The sequence below is a fragment of the Saccopteryx leptura genome, chromosome 1, assembly GCF_036850995.1.
Source record: "Saccopteryx leptura isolate mSacLep1 chromosome 1, mSacLep1_pri_phased_curated, whole genome shotgun sequence".
NCBI lineage: Eukaryota > Metazoa > Chordata > Mammalia > Chiroptera > Emballonuridae > Saccopteryx > Saccopteryx leptura.
Window position 1 is genome coordinate 33,782,056 of NC_089503.1, and position 27,324 is coordinate 33,809,379.

Consider the following 27,324-nt stretch of genomic DNA (forward strand, 5'->3'; position numbering starts at 1 on the left):
TGTAAGCTTGCTAGAGAAGGAACTGAAAACATCTGCAAAACCATGCAATGCCTGGAACGGAACTCTTCTAATAAAAGATGTATCATTTTAAATGCGCTGAATTTTGATTCTGGTAATTCGTGCACTAGAGTGTCTATTTCGAGGCAGCAGAGGTATCATATGACAGCGCACGTCAAGGCACCGTGGAGCCCTCTCGTGGATTCCCACCCACTTTCCCATTCACTGCCGAGAGGGCTGCTGGCGCTGCCGCTCCCCCCGGCGAGCTAGCATGAAATCTCCCTGCCTCTGCCGAGATCAAATGGAGCTCCTCGCTCAGGGGGTGCGAGTATTACCTCCGCCATGCAATTTCCACTATCAATAATTTAACTTCTTTGCTGCAGAACAGGAGTACAGATCGGGCACCAAAGACTCGCCCCCACCCCCTCCCCTTCTTTTTAACCAAAGGGAACGTGAGGAAAAAAAATAGTCTGGGAGTTTTGGGACCGAAGTCTTCCCCCGAGCCGCTGCCTTGATGTTTACTTTGACAAGTAGTGACTGAAAAGGTGGGTTTCTTTTCTTTCTTTCTCTTTCCGTTTTTCTCTGGTCGGCTAGAAAGCTTGTGGCTTTAGTGAGGTCTGTCATTGCCTCGGCTTCCTGACTGGAACAAGTAACTTGGTGTAACGTTATCTGGGGGCGTTCATTAATAAAGAATGCCGTTATTATCTTGATTGAATTCCTATTAGGCAAACTCCGAAGAGGTCAGTGCGCGAACTCCTGTTAAGCCAGCGTGTTTAAGGCAGAGGAGTAAACCAATAACCCCCCCGTTCTGTGCGATTTCATTGTGTGCTCGCGTTTGCAAGCTCCGTGGTGCGGGAAGGTGTGTCTGTGGCCGGGGATACGCACGCCCTCTCCCGCAGAACTTGGGTGCTGGGATGGGGCGCAGGGAGTTTCAAGTGAGGGGAGCAAGACCCCGGGGGAGCGGAATTTGCTCTGGCTCTCTCCTGCCCCAGCGCGCGCAGCGGGGGTTTCCGCCGAGGGCGCGGGACGCGGGGTTCCCCGGGGCGGGGGGTTAGGGCTCCCCTGGTAGCAGCGGGCACCGCGCGTGCGTCCTGCCGAGGTGCCCCAGGCAGGCGCGGGAGTCGCGGGGCTACGTCGCGGGGCCCCGGGCACAGGAGGCGCGGGGCGCGCGGGCCCGGGAAACCCTGAGAGTCCCGGGGGCTGAGTCGGGGCGAGGAAAAGGCTCGGCGTTCCCTTTAAGCGGCCGCCCCGCATCGGTATCAGTGGCGCGGGGGAGCCGGGGAGGGGGCGGGGGGCGGCGCCGTTTGACCAATCGAAGCTCAACCGAAGGGCTAAATAATGTCTGACCCGAGCTCCAGGCGCAGGCTGGAGCTCCGGGTCGCTGCCGCCGCCGCGCCCGGGCGCACCCGCCCGCTCGCTGTCCCGCGCACCCTGTCGAACCGCGGGCTCCCGGGCGGGGCCGAGGAGCCGGCTGGGCGCGCCCCCCACCTCCTCCTAGTGAAGCTTTGATGAGATACTTGAACTGCTGTTGTCACCCCTGTTTTGGGGCGGGCGGAGAGCGGCTCCGCGACGGGGACCGAGTCTGGGCGCTGCGGCCAGGAGCGGGACAACGATGTGACTCCGCCGCCGGGGACCCGTGAGCTTTGTGTGGACCCCGAGGTAGGCGAGCACTGGGCACGGGGTTTGGCGCGGGAGCCGCCCGTCTGCGGGGGAAAGTTGAGTGGGGTCCCCCGAAGTTGTGGGAAGAGGCCAGAACTTTCGTCCCCTCCGGGAGACCGGGGGGATGTGAAGTTGTTCCTGCGCATTTATCCTCCCATCACAGGACCGGGAGGCGCAGCCAGGACTCCCAAGGGAGATGGGTCCCGGAAACCCTGGAGGTGGGGGGAAAAGCCTAGGGGAGACACCGAGCTGCTCGGTGGGAGTGAAGACGGCGTTCCGGGGATCCCCGAAACCCTCCCCAGCAGAGGATAGGTCCTGAGAGAGATTTAGGGCGTCAACTGTCGGGGACCGTAACTGAGGTGATGGTGTCAAGACTGGGATATGAATCTTCCCCGTGGGCTGGACTGTCCCCGCCCAGATGTTGGGGGATCCCTTGCTTCCACATCCCAGTCCCCAGGACTCCATCTCGGCCGCACACTGTCACCTGCTCACGAGAGTTGAGACCATTGAGGACTGGTACAGGTCCAATGACACTGTGACTTGGAAAACTTCAGACACCCTCGCAGCTCGAACCTTAAGGGGCCGCGGAACTCCGCATCTGGCTGTGCCCACACCTCTCCTCATCCTGCGCCCCTCCCTTGGGTCACCTTCCAGGGAACTAAAAGTTTTTACTTTGAGGGGCTGGATAGGATGTGTGCGGGGGATGTCCTGACTCGGGTGGGTCTCTGGGGAATGGGTGAGTGAGTGCCTGTAAAGAAATAGCCGAGGGTTGGGGGCTTTATGCCCGACGGGCAGAGAAGGAGCATTGCAGACGGGGCATACCCTGGAGAGAAAAGACTCGCGGCCACTGGGATGACTCGAGTCGCAGTCGGAGGATGCTGTGTTTGTGTGTTGGGGTGGAGCGGGGTGGAGGGACGCGGGTGGAGGGGCGAGGAGAAGAAGGGGGCAGGGAGAGCAGCGCTAGGGAAGGTAGAGGGTGCCCTCTGCCGGCCAAGCTGTCCTGAGCAGCGGTTGGGGGCAGGCGTCTGGGGGTGGGGAAATGGTGAGCGATGGCTTTGCTGGATCCCTTCAGGAGCTGGTAGGAGGGACTTGTTGAATGATGCTTTCTGACTCCCGGATGAATTTTGACTCGCCGCGCCTTTTTGGCTCCAATGCAAAAAAGTTTTCCCCGGGGGTGGAGCTTTGACAGACTACGGTTTTGGTGGTGGTAGGATTTCTTGGATCTTATTTTAGGGTTCTCCAGGTGTCTTACAGTTACTCCTCAATGTCAGCATTACCCAGTGAACATTTTCTGACAAGAATGCAGGAATGTTCTTGGCCAGAAGCAACGAAAAGCATATTTCTGGGTGTTTATAAAAATTCTCCTAGTGGAGTTATCTTTTGAAGCAAAGCAATATATTTTGGGGAACGCTGGTTTTTAACTGTATGTAAAACATGTTATTCTATTAAGTGAAACCTTCAAACTGGCCCAATTTCCTGGGAAATAACTCATTTTTATGCAAAAAAATCTGTTTTTGTATGAATTTGTTGTAAGATCAAAAATCATTTTGGTTATAAAATTATATTTATATATTTTTTACAGTATAATTACAGATTTAATTCGTCTAAACATGGGAGCCCTCAGTGTTTACCTCATGTAACATCATTTTTATGTTGGAGGTTTCTGAGGTTATGATGCATACTGCTTCAAAGTTATTAAACATTAGGTCATGGTGCACATAAAAATTACACTACAAAGTTTTGGTCCTGGGAACGTGGCAACTCTTTAAAATAATCACTAACTCTTGTTCTCTGATTTTGCAAATACCTTGCTTAAGATTTTTTTTCTAGGCTAGCGGTAGAGGTAAGAGAAAGGAAAGAGACACTTGTTGAAATGTAACCATAACCTTTACTGGAATTTAAAACATGTTGCTCACCATTACTGGAATTCCAGGCCCATAAAGTCGTCGTCCTTTCTTCTACTTTATTTTGCAAAGTGTGATAAATGTTGGTAAATATAGACCGATAATAAGTATTATGACAGGAAAAGTGTTATGTATGTAGAGCTATTTTAGGTTATTACAGAATGTTTCCTATTTATAAATGATATAAGCAGAAAGAAATGATTTCCAGATAAACAAGACTTACGTACATGTTTTGAAACATTAGAACATTGCAGACACACTTAGATATCACATTTTTTTAAAGCAAAATAACAGTAATTTTTCACATACCTTTGGAGCCTTTCATAGCTCATTCAGAGCTGAATAAGTGCCTGGAAATCTTGTTTAAAGTGATATTTAAGGTCATTTAAGATGTATGATAAATCAACATTAAAGTATTGAGAAAATGAAGCATTTAGGAAGTCTGCTTTAGTTTTTTCAGTAAGTGTAACTTTTACTTGCAAACAGAAGGAACCAAGAAAGTAATTTGCCTGGTATGCAATGATCACTTCAAATGACTCATTTATACTCTATGAGTTAATTGCCTAAATCTTATAATGGCCAAAGAGGGTTGGGGAGGTGCTGGAACATTGCTGGTTCATTTTCATTCACTAGGAGGGAGGATTCTTGTAAATAATGCAATTTTCTAAAATCCTGGCTCTTCTTGGGTTTTCTATTTAATAGGACACCATTAAAATGTAAGTTATTCCCTCCTTCCTGGAAGCTTTGAGTCCCAGCTTTTCAGTAGTCAAAATGCAGATGATTGATAATCCCATTTCTTTCACACATAAATAGCTCTGGTTTGTAGCTCAGCTCACACAGCAAGCTGAGCACTCCCACCTGATAGTATAGCAAAGAGCTTGTTCACATTTTTTTTTATCTACATTTGTCTTTAAGACCTTCTGTAAATAACACACTTTCCTCACCCCTCTACATTTCCAGGTAGAGAACTTGTAGAATGTAACAAACAGCCTGCAGCTTTGGGTCTCAATCATAGATGTAATCTACTAACCTTAAGAAATATTTAAGATGTACACAACGCAAAGGTCATATATAAGTAGTTCATTAACGTTTTAAGATTTAAGAAGTTGGTCCCAGAGTAGAGAAAAGAGCAATTTTACACTTCCTGAATGAAAACAGCGTATAGAGTGTATGATCACAAAACTCTGGATATCTTTTAAAATGAAAGGCACTCTCGTTTCAGATGTCCTTAATACTGAATTTATTGTGATACTCAAAACATTATTTCAAGTGGCATCTCTCTGTGTGGAAGCTTTCAGTTTGCGTGAAGGGGCTAGCCTAGCCCAATGCAAGTGAATGTATCCTTTTAATAGGGTAATTGCTGACTTGTCTCAACTTGTTTCCAAACGATTGTTAGGAAGCACTCAGTTTCCACTAATTGCAAAATTGCTGCTTAATTGAAGGACTCTCAGCCATCTAGTGCAGTCATTCAGCCACTGGCAGGCTTTGTGATCTCAAGCTGTGAATTGCATTTAAAATAGGAATGGAGGAGAGAATTCTGGGGAATTCTAGGTTTCAATGCTGGCTGTTGTTCAGTGGAGGAAGAAATAATTTGAACAAGAATCACATTAAGTTGTGTTGTGATAGATTCTCTTCATTAGGGTGAATAACATGACCAGATGGGCTTCAAAAGTGAATGAGCAAACTTACCAATTACACTCTGCATCCACTTACTCTGTTTGGTTGGAGTAATAATGTTAAGCAATAAATGATGCTGGCAAATGAAATCCGTATGTCATTTGTATGTGGGGTTTAACCCTGGAAACAGACGAAGGCTTTAGTATCTTAAACTTAGGCATTTGTATCTTCAAAATTCCCTTAGACTTTCACTTAAGGCATAGACTTGTTTAATTCTATTTAATTTTATGAAATTTAAATGAATCTCTGGCTTTCCAGAATGCTTATGCTGCTTATACTAAAGCTTTAGGAAAGTCATGGACCCAATTATTAAATATATGGAATTGTTATTGATGGTAAACATGAAACAAGGATCTTACTCTGACTTTGAAAACTTTTTAGGGTGAGGAAGTAGTTATTTGGTATGTTCTCTGAGTTGAACAGGAAGGTATTCTTGTTTCTGTAAAAAACATGAATGGTCATATAAGAAGTATGGAAGCTTTCATTTAAATGCAAATGGGAGAAAAAAGTGAAGAAATGGAGAAATACAGATTTGGTAGTTACAAAATAGTTATGAGGAAGTCAAGTACAGCACAGGAAATAGTCAAGAATATTGTAATAACTATGTGTGATGCCAGGAGGATACTGGAGATATCAGGAGGAACACTTTGTAAAGTATATGATTGTCTAACACCTATGCTGTACACTTGAAACTAATACAAAATAATATTGACTGTCAACTGTAACTGAAAAATAAAAATGGCCCTGGCCAGTTGACTCAATGGTAGAGTGTTGGCCTGGGCTGTGGATGTCTCAGGTTCGATTCTCAGTCAGGGCACACAGGAGAAGTGACCATCTGTTTCTCTACCCCCTCCCCCTCCCCCTCCCCCTTCTCCCTTTCTCTCTCTTCCCCTACTGCAGCCAAGGCTCTAATGGGTTGAGCAAGTTGGCCCTTGGCCCTAGGTACTAAGGATGGCTCCTTGGCTTCACCTCAGGTGCTAAAATAGCTTGACTGCCAAGCAACAGCCCCAGATGGGAAGAACATCTCCCCATTGGGGGCTTGCTGGGTGGATCCTGATCTAGCGCATGTGGGAGTATATCTCTGCCTCCCCACTTTGCACTTTAAGAAAAATTAAAAAAAAAAAGAAAAGGAAAAACACAATGCAAGTATTCAAATTCAAGTACAAACTCTGAGGCATTTATGCTGCTGGTGAAACAAATATGAACAAATATCCTGCATGAGTAAATTTCAGGCTTCAGTGAAGATATTATTTATTTAATAATTTGTTTTCTTTTTACTGAATTTTGGGATAAACCTGGCTAACAAAATTATACAGGTTTCAGGGGCACAATTCTACAACATATTATCTACCTTGTATTATGTGTTCACCACCCCAAGTGTAAAAGTTTATTTTTAAAGTGCCCAGAGTAACGAATGTCCTACAGTTCCCCCCCCAAAGGTTCACTTGAAGGACATTTCATTAGTTGTCACAGTAGTAATGTCCTGATTTTGAAATCTTGCAGAACCAACTTGCTCTTAAATGCACTTTTATCTTGGTTCCTTTGGTCGGACTGAAGTTTATGACGACCTTCTGTGTTTTTGACATGCCTCTGCATTCTGGAGGGAGAAGCGTAGGCAAAAGAAGAACCCTTACTTCTCAGACAATCTAACTAAGAAATGTAGTTATATTTAAGTCACTAAGCCTCAAAGTGGCTTATTAAAACAAAACTAGAAGGCATCCTGTCACTAAATTACAACTATCATGTGTGAAACTAAGATATTTGCCATGACCATACAGAGAAAAGAAACAGGCGTTTTCAAGTAGTTTAAGCAGCTCATCAAAAGTTGAAGTAATAGTGCCACCTAGAGAACAGAATCGCCATCTCTACCAGCCGTGTGGCTTATTTGCCCTGTGAACCGTTTTTCCAAGGCAACAGTTACTAGATCCTGTTCAGATTTGTTGAGAGAGAGAGAGAGAGAGAGAGAGAGAGAGAGACAGAGCGAGCGAGACAGAGAGAGAAAGAGACAGAGAGAGAGAGAGAAAGAGAGAGAGAGAGAGAGAATGTGTGTGTGTGTGTGTGTGTGTGTGTGTGTGTGTGTGTGTGTGTGTGTGTTGGGGGGTTAGTACGCATTTGGGATTGTATATGAGATCTAAAATAGGCAGATCCACAAGTCAATACATACACAAAGGCCTTCTAGCATTTTAATAGAGTTGCTGACTATGGCATAGCCTGCCCGGGAGTAAGGGCCAGTCTCCTTTTTAACACGTACTGTTTTCAAGGCTATGGGCTGCAGCATTGCATGCAAAGATTCTGCGTTCCCTCACACACTACCGCCATTCATTGCACTCTCTGAGAGGTAATAACACCAAATAAATAGAGTAGAGAGATCTTAAGAATTTTCTTTTGATCTATGATCGTAATTTTAACTTTAATAATTTGATAAGATTTAACAGTAAAATAAATGGTCCTATCTGTAGCAAAACTTTCAACACCAAAACAAGTAAGGAGAAAAAGGTCTAGGAGATAGAAATTATAAGTTACACTAGCTAAACACATACATCTAGACTGGAACCAAAAACTAGTAATGGCACCGAGAACCGATAATTACAAATTAGCTAAAATTTCTTGATGACAGAATCTGTATTTAATTCCTTTTTGTATGCTCCCCTAATGACATCTAAAAAGCTGGTTGTAGAGGAGACACTTTGACAAATATTATTAAATGAACAAATAGATTGATTAATAGCTGCTTCCGATCCTGACTAGCAATGTAGACAATAAAGAAACCTCATAATTATAGAAAAAATGCTTATTTGCTTTGCAGGTGCAAAGGCAGGAATTGGAAAAAGTGCATGTAATAATACTTTCTTTCCCCTAGTACTTACGATAAAAGTCCCTTAGTCTGCTTACTTCTAAAGCTTTTTATGCCCAATTCAGTTCCCTCCCAGAATTATTTGGAACATACGAAATGTTAACATTGATTTAGACAGTACTAAGTATAAACTCACTGATAGATCTTCATTTAAATGTTTTCAAATTTTTGGATGCCAGTTGTTATGCTTCAGGAGATGGAAAACAGGAAATGTGACGTTTGTGCCAATTTTTGGTTAGCACAGGATCAAAAAAAGTCATCATATCGGCTGACTTTGTGTCATCCATAGAAGCGATCAGGTGCAGAAAACTATTGCTCAGGGAAAAAAAGTTTCTAAAAAGAGAGAGGAGGGAGGAAGACGGGTTTGGGGTGAGGGAGAAAGAAGGAAATGCATTGAATAATAAAATGTTTGCCACATGGGATTTAGTCTAAATGAGTCTTGGTTTTGGAGCCGCTGCCGTCAGCATTTGCTGGATTTTGTGATGCTTTCGAAAACTGAAACTGTGCCCAAACTAAAACAAGTTTCTCCCTTTTCACATGTTCATTTATTTCTTGAATTATGGGGAGTGTTTTTAAACACAGATAACTTTCTTTCACATCATGCAGAAGCTGAAGGTTGAGAAATGTGGCTTCACGCTGCTGGAAGAGTTGCCTGGCGGAGCCCCAGGCCGCATTCCTAGACCCAACTGTTGAAGGTGTTCTCTCTTAGGCAACGTTTGGGAGAGGACACCCAGCATCCGCTTGTTGGCTGATAATGTAGCTGAAAGCACAGACCACACGCTTATCAAATTGAAACATAAAGCCCGCAGACACTCTGTTGAATGATAGGATCTGGATCATTTATATCCCCTTAAATGTAAACTACTATGATTGGGTTAAAAATCAATTGTATAACTAGGATAGAATAGGGAATTATAACCGGTTTTGGGGGGATGACTTAACAGACTGTAGAAAGGAAACATAGCTTCAGGTGCAGTATGAGGCAGTGATGTGACTACAGCCCTTGAAATATAGCTACTGGTCTGTTCTGGCAGAAGCATAGTACTGAAATGGGAAGCTAATAATTTTCCTACATTTTTTTTTTTGTTGTTGTTGTTGTTGTTGTATTTTTCTGAAGCTGGAAACAGGGAGGCAGTCAGACAGACTCCCGCATGCGCATGACCAGGATCCACCCGGCACGCCCACCAGGGGGCGATGCTCTGCCCATCTGGGGCATCGCTCTGTTGCGACCAGAGCCATTCTAGCACCTGAGGCAGAGGCCATGGAGCCATCCCCAGCGCCCGGGCAAACTTTGCTCCAATGGAGCCTTGGCTGTGGGAGGGGAAGAGAGAGACAGAGAGGAAGGAGAGGGGGAGGGGTGGAGAAGCAGATGGGTGCTTCTCCTTTGTGCCCTGGCCGGGAATCGAACCGGGACTTCCGCACGCCAGGCTGACGCTCTACCACTGAGCCAATCGGCCAGGGCTCTCCTCCACTTTTTAAGTAGGCTATTAAAGAGTATTATGTTCAGTTCAAGGGTCTGAAGTAGGTTGCTTTCGGTATCTCATGGACAGATTGGTCTATATTGAGATCACTGTGACCAAGATGCACAGGGGGTTTGAAAACCACTGCCCTGAGGCATGGTTGAGGGAACTGGTAACTGGCACTGGGTGGTTCAGGACAAGAAGACTTAGGCTGGAGTGGCAAATGGTTTTTGTCTCTCTTAGAAACACTAACCACGTGATGGTCACTACCTGCAATGCTGGGTTAAGAACTCTGGAGCTGTCCGAGTTCAGTGAGAAAGAATGTTTTAACTGATTGCTAATGACCACCTTGGCTGGGGGTGGGGGGGGCAGAGGAGCAGCAAGTGTGATATGTTACTGGCATCCTTGTTTAGAGGACAGCCTTCACAAATATTAGGAACTGGCATTTGGAGAGGGAGAACGTGTGTCTTGTGTTGCCCCTAAGAAGGGATCTAGGACCAGTGGTATCAGTTTGGTACTGTGTGTACTATCTAGAACTTTTACTTTCATGTGACTAAGCAAACATTGAATGCTTACTGCATGCAAAGCATTTTATTAAGGGGATTTATAATCTAACAAAGAAAAAAGGAGGTTTCTTTGGCATATGGTCAGTTTTATAGATGTTGAAACAGCGACTGAAAACCTTTCAGAAAGGATTATATACCAACATGGAAATTTGGATTGAGTTGGACTCTACCTTGTAAGCCTAAGCGTTCCAAATAGATTGATGTCATAAGTATGCTCTTTACTTTTAGTTCACATATATATAGGCCTCATGGTGACAATTACGTATTTCTGTCTTTGGGTCTTCTATCTGAAATATACGCAGCGCCATGAATCGGCTCTCAGAAATTCTTCCAGTACTTACATATGGATTCTCAGAGGTAGTGATTTTAGTTTGGGTCAGGCAGAAGGGAATGTTTTAAAAAAAAAATCCTGATCAGCTTCAGATGCCCGACTTGCTCAAGGAATTAACTTTTGACATTAGGTTATTATTATTATTATTATTTTAGAGAGTTCAGCAGTAGAACTAAAAAACAAAACCAAAAACCTTTTCAAAATTCACTTTCTTCTCTGAGAACCATAAAAGCTTCAGATACTACAGTTTTCTTTTCTTTTTTTTTTTTTTTTCATTTTTCTGAAGCTGGAAACAGGGAGAGACAGTCAGACAGACTCCCGCATGCGCCCGACCGGGATCCACCCGGCACGCCCACCAGGGGCGACGCTCTGCCCACCAGGGGGCGATGCTCTGCCCATCCTGGGCGTCGCCATGTTGCGACCAGAGCCACTCTAGCGCCTGGGGCAGAGGCCACAGAGCCATCCCCAGCGCCCGGGCCATCTTTGCTCCAATGGAGCCTTGGCTGTGGGAGGGGAAGAGAGAGACAGAGAGGGAAAGCGCGGCGGAGGGGTGGAGAAGCAAATGGGCGCTTCTCCTGTGTGCCCTGGCCGGGAATCGAACCCGGGTCCTCCGCACGCTAGGCCGACGCTCTACCGCTGAGCCAACCGGCCAGGGCTCAGATACTACAGTTTTCCAAAGAGTTTCTCTTTTCAAATGTAACCTATCAAAGAAATTGGCCCCTCCCCCAGGCCCATCAGGCTTGCACATGGACAGACTTACTTTTTTACAACTTATAACTTACTTTGCTCTTCTGTAAGAACAGGTGGAGGTTAACCAACATGGAGATGTCATTAAGATGCACAAGCCATCCAAGTACCCACGGATATTTATTCTTTATGGCCTCTCAGATGGCTTTCAAGTATTCATATTGTCAGTCGGCAAAGCAAACAATTTACTATTTAACATCCTCTTTAGGACACGACATATCTTATAGTTTATATTGTTGCATGCATGTTTCCTCCTGTTTCAAAGTTTTCTTTAAAAGAAGTAAAGGTGTTATACACAGGAAATGACTTTTATTCATTAATTCACCAGTATTAATTGAGTGCCCAGTGGAGACCAGGCACTGGGCTGGCTGTTTTAATTTTTTCCCTGTGTGGAGCCATCTGTCTTCAGCTGCTACTTGATAAGGAACTCCATTGATTCTTCCACGTAGAGCTTCCATTACTTCTTCATAGACTGGCTTCAAAAGTGGCCTGGTTTAGAAAAAATTCTGCTGAACAAATTCTCTAAGTTATTTCTGAACTTCCAGCTCTCACAATGGACTATAATATTTTGGAAGAACTTATTTCTCTTTTAAGAGATTATGTTTTTTTATCTCTCTAATTTCTAGATATTCTTTTGTGGTCAAATTAAGACAATGAAAGTACTTGTTAGACCAGGGGTCCCCAAACTACGGCCCGCGGGCCACGTGCGGCCCCCTGAGGCCATTTATCCAGCCCCCGCCACACTTCTGGAAGGGCACCTCTTTCATTGGTGGTCAGTGAGAGGAGCATAGTTCCCATTGAAATATTGGTCAGTTTGTTGATTTAAATTTACTTGTTCTTTATTTTAAATATTGTATTTGTTCCCATTTTGTTTTTTTACTTTAAAATAAGATATGTGCAGTGTGCGTAGGAATTCGTTCATAGTTTTTTTTATAGTCCGGCCCTCCAACGGTCTGAGGGACAGTGAACTGGCCCCCTGTGTAAAAAGTTTGGGGACCCCTGTGTTAGACATTGTCTTGAACAGCTTGTTTCTGAGGATACTTCCTAAGGAACTCTGGTAATGATGCGGCATAGAAGCCACAGTGGAAAGAGAACTTCTGGACTGCTGATTTTGTGATGGAGTTTTTAACTTAAATACAAGAACGTGTTGGGGCCTCTTAGTGTTCAGGAATCTGTCTTTCATTTGACAGTGTTTATAAATCCTGTGTGTTTTCCCCCTAACGGAACTTAAATTGTGAGACTGCTTTCATTGACTGGAAGCTGGTTTCATGACTATACTAAGGAAAAGAAGACAAAAAATCAGTTTAGTGAATACTATGTTGCCTTTAAACGTTAGTCAAAATGTGTACATTTTGTAATGGTATTTCTTTAGAGTTTACTGAAAATCACTTTTCAGTCCATTGGGTTTCCTTTCACTATGAACTCAGATGGTGCTTTGGCTCAAGTCTGTGGTGTAAGGAAGAATCCATACACGGTGTTTGTGGATCATGTGCAGTAAATATGTCAATAAAGCTAGAGCGTGGCTTGGCATCACCAACTCAGAAATGGTTCACCTCCTGGTATACAACAAGGAAGCAGATTGTTCACATAGTTCTTTGTGAATCTCAAAAAAAAAAAAAAAAATCACAGAACACAGGAAGTTGTAAAAGGTCCACTTTTCCTTCAAATACTGAACCTATAGCCATTCCTAGCCTTCTGTTTCACTCCTGGGCAGGGTGGTAAGAATTAGTCGGAAATAAATAATGCCAGAGGCCTTTCCATTTTTCATTCTTTGAGACAAAATCGGAGGGACAGACACAACCTTCAAATTAGTGGTATAAATATACATAACTAACTTGTGTGACTGTTCCCTCCGCTCACAAAATCTAATATGGAACTGCAATAGTTAAAGTGAAAATAAGTAGTGCTGTTCCAGTTAAACTGCAGGTAGGAGCACCACATCCTGCCTCCTTGCCCCAATTTTGACCCTTGCAAGAGGCCCCCTGACATCCTGTAAAAACCCAGTTGGGAAGTAGTGTTCCAGATCAAAAGTCAACAAGCAGAAATCCCAAAATCTTAAATCTTCTTTTCTTTCCCACGAAAATGACAGTCCTCCTACCTGTACTGTGGTCACTTTCTGGCATTGAGAGTTGTGGTCATCTGCGTGGTGAGAGTACTCGCAAATGGTCACCTGATAAAGTAGATACTTCTATGTGAAATGTTTCCCATGGCATAATTTTTAGAACTATTTTGATGTCTAGTGGTTGAGATGCAATCTTTCAGATTTTATTAATCAAAATTTATCATCATTAGTAAAATTAATTTTAAAATGCTTTTTCTAAAGTACCCATATATTTTTTCTTGTTCTCACATCCCTGACAATGACTTTCTCAAGACTTGGAGGTGTCTGTTATTACAGAGCCTGTGATTATTCCTCAGAGTGAGTCCCCTGTAGAAATTTAGAGGAACTCTCACCATGGCTGTCCCAAGCACTATCAGGGGTTACAAGGTCTTGCTCTGGCGACATGTCCCAGGAGCCTTGGTAAAACCAAAATTCAGTTGGTTTGTCATCACTAACATTCTTGCATTTTATTGGCTAAAGTTATATCTAGACAAGATGGCACATTTCAATAGTAATCTTGTCCAAAGGTATAGTGTTCCTTACATTAAAAAAAAATGCATCCACATATCTCATTCCATTTGATCATATAAATAACCTTTGAAGAAAAGATTGAGCAGGTTCCTATATAAGAGATGAGGAAACTGAAGCTCAGAGCAGCTTAATAACTTGATCCAAGATGCACAAAAATAGAGCCAAAGTGAGGTTTACAGCCCAGTGACTTCTAACCCAGCCTTCTTACCATTTCTCTGCCTGTCTATAACTGTGACCTGCAGTGTTCAAGAAAGAAACCGCATTGCCCCCTTGGGGCATTCACATGAGCGTCTGAGCATATGTTATCTTTAGAAACTTCTACAAGTGCTTCATACGTGCAGGAAAGTTTGAATTGCTGCACTAGAAGCCAAATAAATTGAATATCTTATGAGTTAGACACACTTATCATTTACTTTATTGTTGCAAGACTTAGATTAGAGTGTGGTTAGAAGGGATTTGCACCCTTGTAAATAATCAGAAGTCCAGAGACTTTGAGAGTGAGCACTGCTAACAGTAATTTTCCTAATTTAAAAGGTGTTTCCTAATCAGAAACTTCCATATGTGAGCAAAAGGCCCAGAACAATATTCCTGGGCCCAAGAATCGAGTTGGATTCCAGGCCCACCGCTTACTTGGTCTGTCACCTTGTACAGATTATTTCAAATCTCTGCCGCAACCTCTTAACAGGGTAGTGGTGAAGATTAAGTGTGTTAATCCCTGTAAAGTAGTGTTTAGACCAGTGCTTGGCATAGTAAATGTTTAATGGATTTCAGCCACTGTCATTATTGGCACTTTCCAGCCCTGAAAAAGCCCCTTTTATGACTTGTTATCAAGATAATTCAAAACTTTCTCAGCATGCTTTATGCCTAAATTTGTTTCACTTTGTACCAAAGTTGACAAGGCCAAAACTGTTTTTGTTGTACTCCTTGGAGTCTAATTTGTTTATTCATGACCCTCTCCTTCTTTCATTGGTCTGAATCCTACTGGTTCAGCAAGACCCAGATGTAACTCTACTTCCTCTAGAGCAGTGGTAGTCAACCTGGTCCCTTCCACCCACTAGTGGGCGTTCCAGCTTTCATGGTGGGCGGTAGCGGAGCAACCAAAGTATAAATAAAAAGATAGATTTAACTATAGTAAGTTGTTTTATAAAGGTTTATTCTGCCAAACTTAGTGAAAATCTGATATAAAGTACTTGGTAAGTAATTGTTATTATATGCTTTAACTTGCTGTAACTCTGCTTTATAAATTTTATAAAGTAAAGTTACTTCCCTACTTTATAAATCACCATTACTGTGGAACCGGTGGGCAGTTAGAAAATTTTACTACTAACAGAGATACAAAAGTGGGCGGTAGGTATAAAAAGGTTACTACTCCTGCTCTAGAAGGACTCCTGCCCAGAATAAACCTGCCCTATCTGAGCTCCTAAATCATCTGTGGTCTAGATCTCAAAACTTGGTAGTTAATTATATTAGCAATTGCACAACCATTAAATCATTATTGGGTGTCTTCTCTGTGACTGTGGACATGATGTTCTAGTCTAGAAAAATATTCTGGAATATCTTACTCAGGATAGTCTGACTTTAAAGAAACATTTCCTAAGTAGAAACTTCATGAGGCAGCCCAGGCCTGGTACCTGCATTTCAGGGCCTGATGATTAAGTTTAATTCCAGGCCCACCGCTTACTAGACTTGTGATTTGGGGCAAGTTACTTCTCTTGTCTATGTCTGGAACAATGTGAAGGGAAATTCTTTCCCCCGTGCTGTGTTTCCACAAGAGGACTTGCTCCTCAAAGGGAACACTATCAGAAGAGCATTCTGCGCCCTTCTCTTGCCCCCATTACTTGCTCCTTTACATTAGGAGAGGACCCTATGGCATGTAAACCAACGCAACAGACCGTGGCTCTGACGTTGAGCCCACCTCTCTCTTGTTCTGTCAGGACCAGCACATCCATGTCGGTAGTTTCTGGGCCTTCTCCTCATTCCGCACTAAGCAGTAAACCCAGAGGTCGTTTCTTACAGACCCTGCCAAGATCTCTGCTCTCTCAGCTGCCGTATTCCTGCCCTCCAACTGTGCGGGCTCCAGGGCGTTGGTTCGAGATAGCAAGAAATCGACCCCACTGTGTTTGCTAACACAGCCTTGCTAACATGAGGCCAACACTGTATTATGATTCCCTTTTGGCAGCTTGTGTCTATTCTGACTTCATTTCAGAATCCTGACGGGAGGAGGCATGCTCACCCCAAATACGAACTACTAGGAAGCTGAATAAATGGTCATTTTTTTTTCACACTTGAATGAAACGCGCTCTTTGTCTCAAAGAAGCTGTCTCATAAGTTAGCTTTTTTTTTTTTAGTCTTAACTCTGAAATTAAAATGCCTTTGAAAGCAAAAACTATGCCTCCTGTATTATCTTTGTCTGCACAGTGCAGAGATAACTGATGGACACATACATAGTAGTGGCACCACACGTCTTTGCTCAATAATTGAGTATGTCCTTCCTTCATGGAAAAGATACAGATTTCAGCATTACCATATTTAGCTAGGAAAGCACTTTAAATGGGAAGTCAGTTTTAGATAAATAGCCATAAATAAACCTTTTGGTTTCCAGCTTATTTGTCCCAAAAGCTCACCAACATTGAACTTTTTGTGGGTACTTTGTCATGCTTTATGGATTGTAGGTGCTAAGAAGTTAGCAGAGCAAGTAATATAATCTTTTACTCTACAAAATAAGATCTGTAATGAACAAAATCCTGGAGAACGTCTCTCCTCTGTCACCAACCCCTCCCTTCTCATTTCCTCTCTTGAGAATGCCCTTGTGCATTTGGTCAATTACAGCATATACTACCTTGAATGATAATTGTCAGCTTATGTGTCTAATCCACTCTCCATGAACCCCTTTTAAGAGTGAAGTCCCCAAAGGCAGGGATTCTGTCTCACTCATTTTAGTGCCCATGGTATCTGTGTTCAGAGAATGTCTGTTAAATGAAGGAAAAATCAAAAGGTAAACTTTGGGAGAAAGCTAAGTCATAGTCATCCGAAGCTGGAAGTCTGACAAGTTGACGTCCAAATGAAAGGCTTTCACAGATAACCCAACCACGGAAGAACGGGCGACCTTTCTAGCTACAAAGGGCGAAGAGGCAGAAATGGAGCTTTAAACACATTTGTGGGGTTTTTTTTTCTCCTGGAATAAATATGGGCTACACCTGAGTTTTCTCCACATGAGGGAATGACAGAAACATAGCTGGTTATGACCTTCAGCTTCAACAGAGGGACCAGAGCTCTGCTGATGAAACATGAGCTTGTATCCATGACCCTGACCTACACCTTGGAAGTGTCAGTTTATTATCCCTGTGTTCCCATAAACATTTTTTTTTTTAAAGAACTGTTTTCAATCTTGTGAACCTCTGGTTAACCGTGTAAAACTGACCATTTAGAATAAGACTCAAACACTCCCCTCGAAAGCGATGGATAATTAGCTGAGAGTGTACTCATCTCCATACGTCTCTGGTTCTCTTGCTCTACCTGAAAATCAGCGATGATTTCATCTCAGGGTTCAGTCACTCAAAGACTCCATTAAGAATTACCAAGTTAATTTATTCCTACTTTACATAAAGCAGGCTTGAAAATAATTATTTATTTATTTATTTATTTTTTTTGCATTTTTCTGAAGCTGGAAACAGGGAGAGACAGTCAGACAGACTCCCGCATGCGCCCGACCGGGATCCACCCGGCACGCCCACCAGGGGCGATGCTCTGCCCACCAGGGGGCGATGCTCTGCCCATCCTGGGCGTCGCCATGTTGCGACCAGAGCCACTCTAGCGCCTGAGGCAGAAGCCACAGAGCCATCCCCAGCGCCCGGGCCATCTTTGCTCCAATGGAGCCTTGGCTGAGGGAGGGGAAGAGAGAGACAGAGAGGAAGGCGCGGCGGAGGGGTGGAGAAGCAAATAGACGCTTCTCCTGTGTGCCCTGGCCAGGAATCGAACCCGGGTCCTCCGCACGCTAGGCTTGAAAATAATTTTTGTAACACAAAATACATCTAAACCAGGTAAGTTCTTAATAACATTTACTGGATCAATACAGGAATCTAACTAAAACATAACATATTATTTTTAATCAGATATAGCTTTAAGAAGCCTTTTGTGCCAGAGGAGACATGGACCTGAAATAATGTAAGGTATTAAGTCACCTGGATAAATTGTTGTAAGGAAACGGGGTCTGCTGCGAAGCGTGAAGCAGGAGGTGAGAGGACGCTGTATTTGACCCCAAATGTCCATGGAGCTAACGTCTCAACCTGGCCCAAGTCAAGCCTCATCATGTTATTTAGAGGAAGTCCCAAAATGCAGTGCACCGTTTAGACTACTTAGACCCAGCCTGAGCCAGACACCTCGCACAAGGGCCTCCCGTACTCACAATAGAAAGGAGTTCTTGGCTTTCTTTTTCTGAGTTTCTTGTAGAGCCTTGCTGGTTGCCTAACGAGGCATGGTGATGGCAGTGCTCACTTAGGGCACCTCCAACGAACTTCCGTCAGTGGTTATCTCCCTCCTCTTGCAATGTTTCACTTCAGGAAGATGAGGAAAGCCACCCTTGGATTTTTACGATGAGTTTAGCATCGCAGTTCAGCTTTGACCATCCATTTAATGGGAAGTCTGCTTTCCAGATGACTGTACACATGGAGATGAGAAGTTCTCTGGGTTTGGTTTTTTACTTTAGCCTTTTCAAAGGGTAGTTTTTCATTCAGTTTCTAACTTTGTGGTAAAAGGGCCTTTAGGGAGCATTTTCAGAAGCGTTTGAAGTTTGCATTTGATTTTAGAGGAATGTTGGAGGCTTACCTGTGTGTGACAGGCACATGTCTCCAACAACTACACTGATCACAAGGAATAAGGGCCATTGTTTTGGATCATTTATTGGACATGGATCTTACATTTGTATTCAAGTCTGTATCCTTAAAGTTTGCTCCTATATATGTCTCTCCAAGTTCCCTATTCAGCTTGCCAAATTTGCAGTATATTCAGTTGCAGATGACCACATATGGAGTCATTTAACCACATGTCTTCCTCAAACCACAAAGTCTTTCCTTGCCAGCCTGCCCTTGTTTTCTGTTGATGTTTAGAGCCCATCCTTTAGAAGCTTTTTTTTCCTTCCCAACATCTCAGTGTCTCAGACACTTTTGGGAATGAGCCTCTTCCTCTTCCATGTTTGGCCGTGGTCGCCCCTCAGACTGGTGGTCTGTTCCACAGCAGGTGTTTGTAGACTTTCCTTGACCAATGGTTATAGAGCCCGTTTTCATGTGTCAGTGACCGTTGGCAAGATGCTGAGAGGCAGGCAGGGCAAGGACTCAGCTTCATCACAGAGACGAGGTAGCTGGCCCTTGGATTGTTTCACCTGCGAAGGAACATGCCTGATTTAGCCCAACTGGTTGGTTAAAAATGGCAGATTATTGGCCACTGGAGAGGGTCACCTTAATAGAAAGTGGGAAAAGCAGAACCAGAACTCAGGTCTTCAACCCCCAGCCCCAGGAACCACCCTCTACACCCAGCTATCCTATCCGGTACCAGTTTCTTCCGGGGAAATGTTCCAGAAATTGAAATGGCACCCACCAGACATCCTGACTATAGCCACCGCCAGGATCCATGGCAAAAGGAACTGGACTAAATCTGTCAAGAGTCTGTTACATCAGAGCAGTGAGGGACAGTCTTTGAGGCCAAAAGTGAAGGCACTGGGGTAAATATTTTATTTAAAATCTGGTTATTTTTCATTTAATGTTTTGATTATTAATTTATTTACATAATTTAAAAATCAAACAAATAGTAAAAAGTCTACACAGAGAAGCCTTGCACCACCTGCATCTTGCCTACCCATTTTCCCACCCAATACACGCCATCTGTATGAGATCATTTGTATTAGTGTCATGTGAATCCTTTGGTGTATTTTATGGAAATACAAGTAAATATGAATATATATTATCCCCCCCATTTTAAAATAAAAGGTAGTATTTCATACATACATTATTCTATATCTTGCTTTTATCACTTACATATATATATATATATATATATATATATATATAGTGACAGAGACAGGGACAGATAGGGACAGACAGACAAGAAGGGAGAGAGACAAGAAGCATCAATTCTTTGCTGCAGTTCCTTAGTTGTTCAGCGATTGCTTTCTCGTATGTGCCTTGACGGGGGAGCTACAGTGGAGCAAGTGACCCTTTATTCAAGCCAGTGGCCTTGGGCTCAAGCCACTGACCATGAGGTCATGTCTATGATCCCACGCTCAAGCCAGCAGCCCTGCACTCAAGCTTGTGAGCCTGGGCTCAAGCTGGATAAGCTTGCACTTAAGCTGGTGACCTCGGGGTTTCAACCTGGGTCTTTTGCGTCTCAGTCTGATGCTCTATCCACTGCGCCACCACCTGGTCAGGCTCACTTACCAATATATTTCACAGAGCTTTTCATTTCAATATGTGGGGAGCCAACTTGCTCTTTACAGTTATATGTATTTTACAATAAGTATGTACTATAGTTTATCTACTTTCCTGTGGCTGGAAATTTGACTATTTTTAGTGTTTTGTTTTTGTGGGATTTTTTTTTGGGGGGGTTGCTATTAAATATCTTGTTACAATTAATTACCTTGTATGTATATAATTTTGTACATGTGCACCTACCTATATCTGTCCATTTATTTATTCTCAGAAGTGGAATTGCTGGATCTGTAGGAACATTTATTTAAAACTTTGGTAGATATTGCCTAATTATCTTGCAAAAGGCTCAGATGGTGCCCCCATCACTGTATGAGAATGCCTGCTTCTCCACAGCCTCTCCAAGGGAGTGCATGTCAAGCTGAAAGGTGAGGAATGGGAAGCAAACGCCTAAGTGCGACGTCTTGGTGTCTGACCTTGCCCCGAGTCTGCGGTGGGCATACAGCACAGTGCCAGGAGCTGGGGCAGGTATCAGTTCCAATGGAAATAATGCCTCACTGTGGCCAGGGGCTTATGCCAGCTCTAGTGACATGCATGGAACGGACCCACATTGCCACTTGCAGAATTTCCTGCAGTGGAAAGTTGAGCACGCATTCATTATTCACCTAACTAGTAATGCTAGATTGAAAGAGCACCACAGTGTTTATTGGAACAGAAAATGCAATTGTACCAGGCACTGTGGACCAGACTTTCAGTGCTTGTTTGCCAGCTGTTAACATTAGTTCTAGGGACCAAGGTCAAGAGATATATCACACACCACAGGGAAAGTCTTGTTAAGCTTGGAACTTTCATACCCAAGGGATACTCTGTTAAAGAATGATTTTGCACTCCCCCCAAGATTTATAATGAAGCAATTAGTACTTTATAGGATAAATTAAACCTCTCGGTACAATGTCAATGTTGAACTATAACACAACATCACTAGACTTCTCCCTTCAAGTTGCCAGGCAATTTCCTTCCTACCTTGTACAAAGAGGGCATCTAGTAAAAATATGATTTTTAGACTATGTAGCATCTCTACATTTTGAAAAGCATATATTCTAGGTCATTCTCACATAACTCCTTGCCATTCTCATTGAAAAGATTGTTTCTCAACCTTATTTTTTCTCTGAGGACAGGGTACTCTGTTTAGGGAAAAAAACTCTTAGTTTCACTGCATAGAAAAGAGTGCTAACTGGAACCTGGCAGAAGGGCTCTGTGACCCAAACAGACATTCTCTGTCACAGAATTTGTGACAGCCACTTTAAGGAGGAAAGCCACGCTTATGCTATATGGACCAGTTGCACTTAAGGAGTTGCATTGATGTCTGTATCTGGCTGACACCACAAATAATTCCTGGGCCCCAGGGTGGACTGCCAGGAGCTAGCTGATGTGCCACTGACAAATGGACATTCTCTTTTGTTAATACCCGTGAAGACTTTCACAACAGGCATTTCCAGTTTAGTTCTCAGGCTCCTTGCAGTTGCTTTTCTAGAAATCTGCTCTCTTCCAAGGGCTGCTGTTCTGTCTATTGTGCCACCATCACCTCACCCGCCACAGATATTCAGGATGTCGGCCCAGGTGTAGGTTTTGCATCAACTCAGCCTGGCTGCAGGGTCCATTTTGCCTTTGCTGTTTATACCGAGGGCCTCTGGCTACCAGTTTGGTGGCAGAGAACCCACGTGAGGTGTCCACTCCATGACCCTTGTTTCTTTGGCTGTTTTGACTTGATTGCTCTTGCTGGCACGGTCTGTGAGGATCTGTGCTCTGTCCATGCAGGCCATCTGTTCTGTCTTAGTGGTCCTCTCTAGCTGTCTGAACTGCTCCTTCAGAATAAACTTGAGATGGTCTTGCCGTTCCTTTCTTTTATTCACATCTCAGACCCTCCGCTCTATTCTTGAACAGTAATTACAAAATAAATGGAATGGGCCACAAGTGGGGTGGCCTGGGGTACCAGGACCCCAGACTTTGAGGGAAATATGTTGGGGTACAATTGAAAGATTTTATGTCACTTGGGTCTTCATTGAAATCATTCTTACTCACATGGAGTTGACACAAGAGTACTTGGCAGTAGTGGTTACTGGTCTGAACATACGTGGGTCTGTCTCGGTGCCCAAAGAGATCTTCTTGAGGAGAAATGTTCTGACATTTCAAATAAATTGCCATCGTGCATAGTTTCACCACGGTGCCCTATTCAGAATGCATGCATAATCAGTACCTTGAGAGAATTACTTAATGTCGGGAAGAGGGTAGTAAAGAAGAAACATTAGGGTTATATTCAACCTCTGTGGAAATAGTGTGTAAAACCAACTGCTTATCCAGAATGATCATATGGGGCTTTGCTTAATCAAGGGTCCCCAAACTTTTTACACAGGGGGCCAGTTCACTGTCCCTCAGACCGTTGGGGGGCCGCCACATACAGTGCTCCTCTCACTGACCACCAGTGAAAGAGGTGCCCCTTTCCGGAAGTGCGGCGGGAGCTGTATAAATGGTTTCAGGTGGCCACATGCGGCCCACGGGCCGTACGTAGTTTGGGGATGCCTGGCTTAAATAAATAATTCGTGCCTACAGTCTTCAGGATATCTCTGCCAAGTAGACCTCCCTCAAAATATATGACACCACAGCCACATCTGACCCCGTTTGGAAGGAGGCATGGAAGCCAGCCCTAATTCATAATCCATTTCCACCACATGCTGGGTGTGTGGTCTTAAGCATTGTACTGAACCTCTCAGAGCTCAGCCGTCCCCATAAACTGTGGATAATTAAATTATTTACCTCACAGCTAATATATGCTAGCTATTATTTTTAATTGTTTTAACACAAAGAGAACTTTGATATTACTTCCATCTCCAGCTTCCCAGAGCATCTTCCAGAATCCCCTCCACACATACCACCACCCCCACCACCAATCCGTGCTTAGTTATAGGTGCATTGTAGAAACACAGCCCTCACTCCGTTGCTTAGACTAGAAATGTTGGTGTTTTGAGTTCTGTAGGAATCAATGTTTAGTGAAAAGGGATGGAGACAAACAGATGTTTTCAGAACCCCACTCCTCATGGATCCACTGAATGGAATGTCTCCATCTAGGTGCATACTTTTGGCTTAAGTGATGTGGATATTTTCTGACCAGCCATATGGATCTTTTGTCATCCGAGATGTTAGTATTTTCCTTGTATTTTATAGTAGCTTTGGAACATGGCCGGTTTCTTGAATAGGGTCCACATGGCTCATTATGCACAGGGCCCAGAAATTGGCTTACTTGTACTATTCAAATGAACAGAGACATGTAGCAGAGTTGGAGGCTGGAGTAGGGCCGTGAACAGGCAAACATACTCAATTATTGTGGCTCCTGCATCAAGCTACAAACAATGAGCACTTGCCTGTAAGTAATGAAAAGAAATTATAGAGTTGGGTGCAAAAATAACCCGAAAGACAACTGGATGTGTGGCACCACCCGTTTTCTCCGCGTGCGCAGGTTAATCCTCGTTAAGTCTCAGAACGTTGAGTTTCTGCAGAAAGAGTTGCATGTCCGCACATGTCCTGGCATCTACCCACACGCTTCTGTGTGCTGTGACTGTGCATCCCGAAACGCAGGCGGTGGTGTGTGCACTTGCACTTCAGTGGACTTTAACGAACTGATTCCTGAAAATGGTCTCATCGAGGTGAGCAACAGAGAGCTAATGCCTTCTCTCGCTAATTTTATCCTTCCCCTAGGGTTCAGTGATAGTAGTTTTAAAAGGAATGTTCTTCTTTTGTCTCTAGAAGCAACTTATCTTTCCAGCTTCTTTTTCCCCCACCTATTTTCACCTCTCTTTTGCTTTTTCCAATTTCATGTCCTCTGTCCTTCAGAGGATAGGGTCCAATCTAGAGAGGTCTCTGCTGCAGGTGAGAATTATCCACCCCATTCTCACTTCAGCCTTTCCGAATCAACGATGCTGAAGCCTTCCAGTTTGAACCTATCTCTAATTATGTACAGGTATGCTTTCTATAATGGAAATTGCTCAGGTAACTAATTAACCACAGGAATACGTTGACTCTGGAAAATTTCGGAAGCACCACCTATGGAAACACTGAGAAGGGCGTGCTTTGCCACAGCTCTGGGGTCCATTCAGTGTGTGTGTGTGTGTGTGTGTGTGTGTGTGTGTGTGTGTGTGAGTGTGTGTGTGTGTGTGTGTGTGTGTGTGTGTTGATGGTGTTTAGTGGGTGTAGCCTCATAGCTGTCAAAATTCCCATAGCAACGCATGGCAGGAACTCAGAATGTCCAGCAACACCCTAAAAACAACCTGTTGTTTCAAGTTGCCAGTTCTGGAAAAGAGATTGAAATAGGACAGATCGGTCTTCACTTTCTTGCTTAGTTTAGTTTTTTATTTGTTTTATTTAATTGTAATTGTTCTGGCAGAGTCCCAATCTGCACAGTATGGGAAACTTCCTACAAGGATTCCCGTCGTCCTCTGGTCTCAGAGAGTCACTGTGTGTTCTCCTCTAAGGGACAAAGACTGACGTTGCATCACCCTTGCTGCTGCTGCTTTTTTTTTTTTTTCCCCAAAGCATGCTTATTCTTGGATCTGGGATTTTTTTTTTTAATTTTTTTATTTATTTACTTTTTTCGATTTTATTCATTCATTTTTATTAGAGAGAGAGGGGAGAGAGAGAGAGGGAGAGATAGGGAGAGGGAGAGATAGAGAGAGAACAGGGGGAGGAGCAGGAAGCATCAACTCCCATATGTGCGTTGACCAGGCAAGCCCAGGGTTTTGAACCGGCGACCTCAGCATTCTAGGTCGACGCTTTATCCACTGCGCCACCACAGGTCAGGCCAGATCTGGGAATTTTGAAGACAGTGCTCTGCTAAGCTTTCCTCCCTGTTAGTGTGGGTGTGTCTTGCTTGTAATTTGGAGGGGACAATTTAGCTGTGTTGACATCTGTACTATGTGAGACTCAAGGTGGGAACCCAGTAATACTTGGGATACTGCCTGGGAAAATAGTGTTCTGTGTCATCTCAGCCCTGCCCACTTGCAAAATATTTCAGAGCAACACTAATGGGGTTTCCACTAGGAGTCATTGGCATTTGTACTGGTGAGCATGGTGACTTCTCAGTGTTTGGAAACTAGCTTGTCTTTGCAGTCTTTTGTGAAATGCTTATGGGACCAGTTTCGAGTTCTGTTTTATGGAACTGCCCCATCAACTCCCTCATAGTGTTGTTCAACTCAGAAATGTTTATACTTTTCTTTGGAAGTTTAGCTTTTGGTTTTTTTCCTTTTACTATTTTGGCTACTTCAGTCTTGATCCCAAAGGTTGGAACCCAGCTGAGAAATTGAGATGCGTGTAGAGACAGGTTAGGTTTGGAGAGTGGATTTTGATGCTTGATACTTATAACTAATATATTTTAAGATTCTGTTGCTGTTGTTGCTCTGGCTGTTTTATTTTGTGACTTTTCTTTTTCTTCTTTTTTAATTTCGTGGTACTTGATAAGAGATATGTGGATCTCCTTTAGGACAAGTCTAGAAATAAAATAATCTCCATTGAGTAGATGAGTCAGTTCTCCCTGCCTCTGTCTCATCATTTCAGGACAGAAAGAACTCATGAGGAACAGAGATATCTGGCTGCAAATAATATTAATGTGCCTGGAAACCGACAACCCATTATAGCTGGTTGTGTCATTTCAATTGTGATTCTGATTGAGTGAGTGGTGTTAGGCTGTGTGATTGATCAGGGAGGCCAATTCTGCTTGCCCTGGCCTTATAGCCTGGAGATAAAATGAGTGAGTGGTAGTCCAGATTTAGATGAATGTTATTCTATAAATTCTCATCCAGCCCATCACGTGTATAGGTATCCTGCATATCATGGTATAAGCACAACAGTGGAAAAGCCAGTTGACATAAAGGAAACCCAGAGTTTACATAATAGCATTACAAAAGCAAAAATCTTCCTACATAATAAATGCCTTAATAAAACAAGTTGAAACCAAGGAGGAAGGATGACAGGTAAGCATACAGTATGCTCAGAATGTACCACAATACTTAGTAACAAATTTGAATTTGCATTATACACTTAATTTATCAATGTAGCACTCAAAAAAATACCTGAAGTTTGAGACTTTAGGTGGCATGAAATGAATTTCTCACTTGGAATTCTTCTATAAATTGAAAGTTTGTATGTTTAAATGCAGTGAAAATACCTGTGCTACAGTGATGTTTATATTTCCCTGCTCACTACTTCTAAAGTCATTCTTCTTCTGTAGAAGCCCCCTCCCATGATTTCCCAGTAGCTGTAGACATCACCCACTATCATTATTTTATTTATTTATTTATTTATTTATTTATTTATTTATTTATTTACAGAGACAGAGAGTCAGAGAGAGGGATAGATAGGGATAGACTGACAGGAATGGAGAGAGATGAGAAGCATCAATCATTAGTTTTTCATTGTGACACCTTAGTTGTTCCTTGATTGCTTTCTCATATGTGCCTTGACCGTGGGGCTACAGCAGACCGAGTAACCCCTTGCTCGAGCCAGTGACATTGGGTCCAAGCTGGTGAGCTTTTGCTCAAACCAGATGAGCCCACACTCAAGCTGGCGACCTCGGGGTCTCGAACCTGGGTCCTCTGCATCCCAGTCCAATGCTCTATCCACTGTGCCACCACCTGGTCAGGCCACTATCATTAAATGTAATGTATACTTGATAATTTTTCCAAGTCTACTGAAACTTCATGGACCCAGGTAAATAGTATCCTCTAAATTAAAATTACAGTCTACTTGATCATTTTTGGCAATTTAGTAGTTAGAACATTGTTAAATCTAAACTTTAGTTCATTATAACAAATCCCACCTGAAAGTCTAAAGAAAACAGAATTGTCATTAAAAAGGTTAGACTTTTTAATTAAATACTGCCATTTAGTTCTTGTAATCAATAAAACAGTAGTTCTAAAATATGTATTTTTAAAAATTTCAGACAACTTACTTTATAGGCTAGTGACTTGTATATGCATGATACTAAGACTTTCCTATTATAGACTAGACGTATGCTCTAGTCCAGGGGTCTCAA

At 43.2% G+C, this 27,324-nt stretch overlaps 1 protein-coding gene across 3 annotated transcripts in view; it reads left to right on the forward strand.

Annotated features, from left to right (window-relative positions):
- The first annotated feature begins 310 nt into the window (after nucleotides 1-310).
- Nucleotides 311-27,324, forward strand: part of BDNF (brain derived neurotrophic factor) — a 38,783-nt gene continuing 11,769 nt past the window's right edge. Inside the window, exon 1 of one of the 3 annotated variants that reach the window (XM_066364105.1) lies at nucleotides 311-542. Coding sequence is in view for 1 of the 3 variants with exons in the window: in XM_066364091.1 (XP_066220188.1) it covers nucleotides 23,723-23,944 (222 nt within the window). In the remaining 2 variants the exon portion in view is untranslated. Of the gene's footprint in view, nucleotides 543-1,429; nucleotides 1,657-23,722; nucleotides 23,945-27,324 lie in introns of those variants that run through there. The other 2 variants (XM_066364099.1, XM_066364091.1) reach the window with 2 other exon arrangements.